The 8,982-nt window shown below is 50.5% G+C and overlaps 1 protein-coding gene across 1 annotated transcript in view; it reads right to left on the bottom strand.

Annotated features, from left to right (window-relative positions):
* Positions 1 to 1,378, bottom strand: part of LOC107106523 (AFG3-like protein 1) — an 11,480-nt gene extending 10,102 nt beyond the window's left edge. The window contains exons 1-4 of the mRNA XM_015406690.1: positions 1,274 to 1,378; positions 967 to 1,035; positions 452 to 576; positions 85 to 355 (exon numbers count right to left, since the gene is read on the bottom strand). Of these exons, the coding sequence (XP_015262176.1) occupies positions 85 to 355; positions 452 to 576; positions 967 to 1,035; positions 1,274 to 1,378 (570 nt within the window). The remainder of the gene's footprint in view (positions 1 to 84; positions 356 to 451; positions 577 to 966; positions 1,036 to 1,273) is intronic.
* Between the last annotated feature and the right edge of the window lie 7,604 nt (positions 1,379 to 8,982).

The raw sequence follows: 8,982 nt of genomic DNA, 5'->3' as shown, positions 1-8,982 counted from the left end.
ACCGGCTCACTCTCCAGGCTTCTGCCTCTCTGCCTGAACTGGGCTTTGGCTACAGATCACAGACACCGGAGGAGAAGCGTGTACCTTTGGGATCTTGGCCCCAAGATCTTGGTACTGCTTGGGGTTCTTCAGGAAGTTGACAAACTCCATGATCTCCAGCTTGGCCTCTTCGCAGCCAGCCACGTCTTTGAACCTCACGTCAACGTTGTCCTTCAGGATCTTGGCCGTGGTCTCAGCGACACTGAAGATCCCTCCCCCTCGCCCACCACGCCCACTGCCCAACGGCCCGCGTCTAAGCGTGAGCAGCAGAAATCCCACCAGCAGCAGGGTGGGGACCATGTTCAGGAAGAAGGAGCTGCAAGGTGAGGAGATCAGACAGGTGCATGAGCTGCGGGGGGGGCATGGGGGGACCGTGCAGCGGGGCCGCCCCTCAAGCTGGGCTGGCACTCACCCATCGCTTTCGGTGCTGTAGACCACAGGGACCCAGTGGCTGCTGTCGATCCCCAGCTCCAGCTGAGCCATCTCCAAGTTCCGCTCAAATGTATCCACGCTGCCGATGTTGAACCAGACATACTTCTGCAGCAAGCAGCAACAGGTACGGACTGATGGGCTCTGCCTCTGCAGTCCACACGCCCCCCCCACTTGCCCAGGAAGACAGTGAGGGGCCCTCAGGGGGCTATGCAAGGTAGCCTGAGCAAGGCTGCCTGGCAGGTGCAAGGCCTCGTATCGCAACTACCTGCCTAATGACCAGGGGAGCAGCTGCACTAGAAAGGAAAACAACGTCCCACAGGGAAGCTCAGGCTCCATCCTCTCCTTGGACCCGACACACGTGCTGGACCATTGCTTGGTGCAGCTGCACACCAGAGCTCAAGGTTCTGGAGAGGCCCCTGGACCCAGACGACTGTGCCTCGAGGAAGACTCCCTCTGGGGCGGTGCCTTTCCTTCTCAAGCTCAGCTCTCCCTTACCTCTAAGCCAGCTCCGGGGACAGGGAACACCCGCACAAACTGCTTGTTCACCACTTCCAGTCGTTCCACCTTCAGACCGAGAGAGAGAGGAAAGGGTGTGTGTGTGAAGATTCGCTTGTGTACAGAAGAGTATGGCAGGCCCATGAAGCGCTCCCAGGCAAAGGCAGGAACAGAACCTGCCTCCTCTCTCCTTGCCCCTCTGGCGGCAGGGGGCCACGGCAAGCCCCAGGGCTTCTGGTACTTGCTGCAGAGCAGAAGGGAAAGCAGAGCCCACAGATAATAAAGAGCACTTCGCTCAGGGCCTCACCACTCCTCTGGCCAGGTAGTAATGCACAAAGTGCTTCCAGTTGATCTCTCGGCCAGGATCTCGCCAGGCGAAGTACAGGAAGCCCGAGGCGACACCAGCCGCCATGACAGCCAGGAGGCAAAGTACAGAAAGCCCGGGGCGACCCCAGCCGCCATGACAGCCAGGTACCGGAAGTCCCTATTGTCCCAGGGGAACTCTCCCTGGTGGCAAAGAGGGAATGAGGCTCATTTAGGCCATTTGTCATTTCACACACACACACACACACACACACACACACACACACACAGAGGTTTTTTTTTTGATTCATGGGGGTAAGGGAGGACAACATATATAAATCTTTAAATCGCACACGTTCGCAGCCGACGGGGATTTTGTTCAGCTGTAGACTAGACATGTTCCAGACAGCATTTTCCCACTCGGCATGGCTTGATGACGTCAGCTTTCTCCAGGTCTGCTTCGAGTCTCAACGCCGCACTGCCACCGCCTGGCCAGCACGGCCCATTACAGGCTTCTTGATGCCGAAGAGATCTTTCTAGGCTTCCGATCTTACGAGCTGGACATTCCGTTCACCGGCTAACACCTCCCCCACCGGGGGGTTTAGTGGCACAGAGCTGGGTATCTCCAGCCTTCACCTATTCTGGTGCCAAAATGAAGGCTCCTTCCTTGTCTACCCAGGGTTTGAATGGGTCAGTTCCAGAGCCGCCTCCTGCCCCAATAAAAAGAAACTGCCCCCCCCCCACTCAATATCATGAGACAGAAGAGTAGCAAGTAAGACTGTCCAGGAGAATTCATCACACAACCATGCCTGGTTCTGTCTGCCTCTAAAGTTGTAGCTTCAACCAAACCTGGCTATCTGTGAGCCTTTCAGACAGCTGGGCCCTTCTAAATGCAACTCTTGTGCTCTGATATGCAACAACCCCACAACATCGATCTCTTCACCAGAGTTGTGACAATCAAGAGCAAGAGGCCAGAGCTGATGCTGGAGTCACATACCTTTGGGAGGTTTGGAGCTCAGCCAATCATGGAAGGATGCAATACAGCCTGGATGAACCCTCTGAAGCCACTAGAGAAGAGAGAAGAGATTGGATTCATCTTCACTACCCAAAGGAGTCTCAGAACAGCTTAGAAACTCCTTTCCCTTCCCCTCCCCACAACAGACACCCTGTGAGGTAGGTGGGGCTGAGAGAGATCTGAGAGCTGCCCTTGAGAGTATAGCTCTGAAAGAACTTATGACTGACCCAAGCTCACACGAGCAGCTGCATGTGGAGGAGTGGGGAATCAAACCCGGTTCTCCCAGTTTAGAGTCCACGCTCCTAACCACTACACCAAACTGGATCTCACTAGAACAAGCACAAAGGTTTCCACAGTGTTAGCAATGAACCCACCCCCTTTCTCCCACAATCAAGAGCAAGGTTAGAGGCACAAATAAGCAGCCCAATCATCTAAAGCAGGGGTGTCAAACATGTGGCCTCGGGGCCACATCAGGCTCCTGGAGGGCTTCTATCTGGCCCACAGTGGAACTGGCTGTCTTCTGCTGCTTCCTCCAGTTCTGCTGCGTCATTGTAGGTTTGCAGCTTACAGATACACACCTGAACAGCATACTCAAGATTGCAACAGCACAGACATTTTGATGCAATAATTCAGAGCAAGAGGTGTCAGTTATCAGACACCGTTAAATAAACAAAATATTTGAAGAGTATTTTTTTAAGTGTTTTAAGTGTCTTAAACATGTTTTTATTTTAAGTAAAAAAAACCTTTGTGTTTGTGTCCTTTATAAAGTTTATATCTCCACTACCTCGCATTACATTTTAAGACACACATGGCTCGGCCCAACAAGGTCTCATTTATGTCAGATCTGGCCCTCATAACAAATGAGTTCAACACCCCTGATCTAAAGGGCTTTGGGCTATGCACTCAGAAGGTTGTGCACATGTTGCTGCCGCAGAAGAATTGGCACATCAGCAGATGAATACAAAGATGGCCTGCCAGCTAGAGTGCATGCCATGGACCTTGGGGTCTGAGTTCAAATTCCACCCTGTCATTGGCTCAGGGTTGTGGCCACAAGGAAGTCATTCTTTTTCAGCGATCCATAAAATGGAAATTCTATCAGAGGTTCAGTATGTATGCAAGCCCAAGAGTAAAGTTTACAGGGTAAGAAAAGTGATTGATAAAGAAGACAAGCCTGTTGTCATCCAGAACCATGTTAGACAAGTTTTCTGAGGGCTAAAAAAACAAAGTTATCCAAGTGTCAAAAGGAACATAAACCTTGGGGGGGGGGGGGGTTAAAAGCTCTGCACTATTTACCACAGACATATGCATCCACTGATGTTGCTAGGCTGCAGCTAAAAGCCCAGCAATTTATGGGGGGGAGGAGATATCCCCCTCATCCCCCAATTTTAAAGCTGCAGACTCAAGCAAAATCATGTATAAAACTGGTGGAATTAGGAGGGGTGGTGTCATAGATTAAGGGGTGGTGGTGGAACAAAAGGACTTTGAAAATGCTCGCTGCTCTGAGTAGAAGATAACTTGAGGTGAACAAGCAAACAGATTTCTTGGTGTGACTCATACTTTCCAAGCACCCTGTAACAATTTCCAGAAAGTAAGACCCCACCTCTGCTATTTCTGTGCCGAGATTTTTTTTAATGAGAGGATGCTTTAGACATACATGAAGGGGAAAGTGGTTGAAATGTACAGTGCGTCCACAGGCGGCGGCAGGGACACAGTGACAGTTCTATGGTTTGCAGACCAGATTGTCTAGTTGTTTTGGATGCCTTGGCTCCTGCAACGTTAAGCAGTAACACCGACAGCTGCTTTGAGTGCAAAAATCTGACTTTATGACTGCAACAATTTGGCAACAGATGCTCACCATCTCCCTCCAAAAGCAGAAGCGAAGGCAGCATTCATGATTTCCAGATTCAGGACTTCTCAAGTAAGAAAAATTCTCCTGCAACTGCTGAGGACAGAAATAAACTGTCCCATATTGCAGATGGAAGAGCTCTGCCTTATGGCAGCTCTGGAAAGTAGCCCAGTGTTACCACCCAATGTAGTGGTAGGAGAAGGCTGAAAGTATTTTTGGGGTCAAATACTAATGTGTAGTGCTCCTTGGCCCATGCTGCAGCTGTCTCTGTTTACCACCAGCTATCCCAGTTTACCACCAACTGTCCCTATTTTGGCCATTTGGGGATGTTTGCTCTTAGTCCCTTTTCAGAGTTCCATTCTTTCTTCCATAATTTTGTAAATTAATCTCAGTGGGGAATAGGTCCACTTTGAGTCTAGCGCACCTCCCTGTAAATGCACCTGCACAAATACTGAGGGGCCCTGCAGTGCATGATTGGCCATTTAATTCTTTGCAGCTGCTGATTCTGTTTAGAAGAGCTACTAATCCAGACTAAACGAATAGAGCCTCCAGCAGCTTGCAGTCGTGGCTGGCAGCAGCAGTGCTTGGGATGAGAGTAGCAATACTTACTATCTGTGTTTCATATGGTATCTGATGGTCACATACGTTATCTCATTGCAATCTACTGGACTGTCTTGGAAGGTAAACTGGCATTATTACCTCCGCACTACAGACTAGGGACTGAGAGGGGTGGGCTGGTTTGACTCTAGTAGATAAGTTTCCATCCTACGAGGAAAGGCTGAGGACTTTAGGGGTTGTCGGTTTAGAGGAAACGACAGTCAATGGCGAGGACACGATGGAAAATTATAAAAAGTTTTCCCTCCCACGACACTTGAATTCCGGGCTCGCAATGCAACAGATAGGCAGTTACTTCAGGACAGCCAAAAGGAGGCCCTTCTTCACGTCCGGCACAATTAACCTTCAGTTAATTATGCTGGTGAAACTCGTCTCAAGCAGCTGCTAGAAAGGGATAAGGGGAATGCATGGAGGGAGAGGGCGGGGAATGGAAAGGCCAGTCATTGCTGGCCAAATGGAACCTCCAGAGCCCGAGGCAGCTCGCTTCTAAACACGGAATGCTGGGAAGGAGGCATCCCGAGGCCACACGAGACTCCGGAAAGGCACACGAGGGCCTGGATGACTGCCCGTCTGCCGAGCGCGGCCTAGGACTGGCGTTCAGGCGCGTCGGCGCGAGCGGATGACGCCATCGACGCGCGCCGCCCTACCGCCAGGACTCTGGGGGGGGGACGGGAGACACGGAGCCCCCGTGGTTTACGGCACTGTCGTAAAGGAGGCCCTCTCCTCACCTGCTGGACCGGGGACAGCTCCGCGAGCCCGGCCAGCCCGCTTCCCCGGCAGCGGCCTCCGCGCAAGGCGGCCAAAGGAGGCGCGGCCAAAATCGCCGCCGCCAAACGAAAGGCCATTATTGTCCCGACGCTCTCGAGCGGGTAGGGCGCATGCGCCTCTGCCCCCCCCCGAACCATAGAGGCGGAAAGGCCGGAGAGTCCTTCCCTGCTAGAGCGGACTCCCCGCTTCCTGTTGATTCGGATGCGGGAGGACACCCCGCCCATATATTTCAATGACACTTATATAGCCTGGGTTGACTGACAAGAATTTCCCCCGAGTTGAGGAGGGTGTTTTCTTAGGTTACTGTTATGTATCGAGCCTAAGCCATTCCTCAAGCTGTACCAGGAAGGGGTTGAGCTTGCTACTCTAGAACAATAGCTCACCAGGATCCTGGAGCAAACCAGTAGATAAGTAGTGTAAAGTAAATAGCCTATCATTGGGAGTGTGTGTGTGTTGGGTGTGGTGTTTGCATGCTTTATAAGCAGGGCTCAAGCCTTGCTGGGTGCCAGTTTGGTGTAGTGGTTAAGTGTGTGGACTCTAATCTGGGAAAACTGGGTTTGATTCCCCACTCCTCCACTTGCACCTGTCTGGATGACCTTGGGCAAGCTGTAGTTCTGATAAGAACTGTTCTTGAAAAAGAGCAGTTTCTGTCAAGAGCTCGCTCAGCCCCACCTACCTCACAGGGTGTCTGTTGTGGGGAGGGGAAGGGTTTGTAAGCCACTCTGACACCTTTGGGTAGTGAAGGGTGGGGTATAAATCCAATCTCCTCTTCTTCCTTCTTGTGTTCCTGAAATCACTAAATAAACTAGAGCTGATCACTGCAATGCGTCCAGAACCCAGTATTTAACGGTTCCCTTGCAGGTTCTTTGCGGGGGGCGCACATTCATGAGTCGCAGCGCCTTCCTGAATGTGACCCGCCACCTTGCCTTTTCTCCACCACCACCCCGAGCTCCCCTGCAAGCTTCACTCCCACTGGCAGTTGGGGCACTTTGGCTCTGGAAAGCTCGCACCCCCGAACCCTGTTGGTCTCTAAGGTGCTGCTGAACTTGAAGGTAGCTCTACTCCTGGGCAGAGCAACGCAGCCACCCTCTGTAACAACCTCCAATGGGACGTCCCCCATCAGCCAGCCTAGCCCTGGAGCCACACTTTACCCAGATGCCGCAGCTGCCTGTGGATTTTGTCTCCCACTGGCAGCAGTGGCTTCGGAACAGGATGAACCAAGTTCCGATTGGATGTTGCAACTCTGCTTGCAGCAAGAGGGTCTGGGAGGGAGCGGGTTAAGAGAATTCTCCCACTCAGGTACACTTGGCATCGGTTAGATGTTGACATCAGTTAGATGTTGAGCTACTTTAACTATTGCTTGCCTTCTGTTTTCAACTTATGTAGGACCTCTCTTCTTCTCTGTTACCTGTAGCAAGTTAACCTTTTTGAAGTTAGTCTGTTCACTGCAAGTTAAATTTACCTACATAAATACGTAAGATACACTTCCATTTTTGTGAGTAAAATTTCTTTTTACCATTTTACCATCTTTGTAATTTGTTTGAACAGCATTTTCCCCTTAACCAGGAAAGCATGGAGGATCAGAGATCCTGTGTAAAGCTTCTGTGCTCCCAAGGCAATTGATTTTTTAAAAAAACATTTAACCCAATAGTACTACCCTCACCCAAGCCTCATTTGCCTTAAAAACCTGTTAGAAGAAATGCCCCAAAAGGCCACAAAGATCCCAAAGAATGACTGCTGCCCTGCTTCCTGGCCCTCCTGCATCCCTTAAGTTCCCTCCTCTCCGGGTCACACTTCTTTTTCCTTTGCGGCCATTCCTGTTACCTTCTTCCCCTTTCTCTGCCCTTCACCCACACTCCTTCTCCACTTTACTCCACTGCGTGCCCAGTATTGGCACTAGTATCGGCAAGGAGCACACCTGAGATCCAGTCACTTCTGCAGTAAGAGCAGCAGCTTAAAAACCAGTGGGTGCCTGAGCCTACAGGATGGGTTTTTGGGGGGGGGGGGTTGAAACTGCTTCACCACAACAGCAGCTGCACTAGCAATGGAAAAGAAACCGGGGAAGGGGGACTTCATTATGGGAAGCGAAAGTAAATATGAGAGGAACAACAAGAGAGGGAAGGAAATGGGGGACCCGTGCCCCCCCCCCCCCCCGTCTCAGCCAGGAACCCCAACTCCTCCCCCTCCAGTTCCCACCCAGGGCCAGAAGCCCTATTCATGCATACAAAATGTCTGTTGTACAGGGGCTTATGTAGCGGCATCAGCTGGCTGCTGTCAAGAGTCTCTGACCCCACAAAGTCTCACCCACTTAACTAAGGCCAGCCAACACAATCTATTGCAAAAGTACCAGCAAGCTCAAACAATTAATACTACAACCTGAATGTTTATGTCCTACAAAATCATCAAAAAATCATCAACCCCCCCCCAAAAAAATAATTAAAAATACATATGGTAAGGATTAGGGCCTCCCCGAGTAGTGCCTCCTACTCTTTCTCTCCATTTCAAAGTGGCCATGGAGTCAGTAAGGCTGCTGGTCCTGGACTACCAGGGACTGTCCTAGGGCTGAAGCCGGCACATGCTTTCCTCTGTTATTTCCCAAAAGTTGTGACAGCAAGGAACACTGTCACACCAAGAGCAGGAGGGGGAGTGCAACCGCATCAACACAGCCCTGCCACAGTCTTCTAAACAAGCCAACTTCTGTCTAGCTCCTGCCTTTCTCTTTCTTCTCTCCAGGATGTCTGTTCATGCCTGATAAATGCACCCTGCACCCCAACACAGACTCTGTGGACACAGTCTTCCTCTCTAACTGGCCTAAGCAACTTCAGTTGTATCTGTACACTTCTCACACAACTTCCCACAAACACTTAAGACACCAGCAATTCCAAGTCTGCTGAGCTTGGTCAAAGAGTGGTACAATCCCCTTCCCCAGTTATCCACCAAGAGTTTTTGAGAAATGCCCTCTACCCAAGAATTCAAGCCAATATTTCAGTTATTGTGACTGTTCTCTCTCCATGCTCAGGAGCCCAGCTGCAGGCTAGTAGCTGGCACAAAGAAGTGGGTTAAAGGAAGGAGCAGTCAAGCCCCCAAGTTCTTAACTAGGCTGGTAGGGCAATTAGTTTCCTATTTCACATCCTGCCAGTAAGTCACGCTAAGAACCATAAACCATAGACTAAAGTTATAGAAGGAAAACTTTCTTAGGGGATAGGCAGGAACAGTAAGGTCACCCCCAGTGGGGGTGGGAGAAAAACAGAGGTTAGAAGGAAGACGCTCTCTTAACTCTTACTCTTGGAGCTGGAAGATATGAACCAAGCTTTCACTTACGGACTCTATCTTGTCCACAACACAAGAATACAGAGGGAAGGGTAAATCATGAGAATTAAGGTAATGCTGAACTTTAAACTATTGCAAGTTCAGGTAAACTAGTCTGACCTATATAAACATCATTTAGGAAGTACCTAGCGTAGGGAAA

The sequence above is a fragment of the Gekko japonicus genome, unplaced genomic scaffold (genome assembly GCF_001447785.1).
Source record: "Gekko japonicus isolate JY-2015 unplaced genomic scaffold, Gekko_japonicus_V1.1 scaffold386, whole genome shotgun sequence".
NCBI classification, from domain to species: domain Eukaryota; kingdom Metazoa; phylum Chordata; class Lepidosauria; order Squamata; family Gekkonidae; genus Gekko; species Gekko japonicus.
The sequence above is the reverse complement of the archived record's forward strand: the minus strand, read 5'-3'. Positions and strand labels throughout refer to the sequence as shown.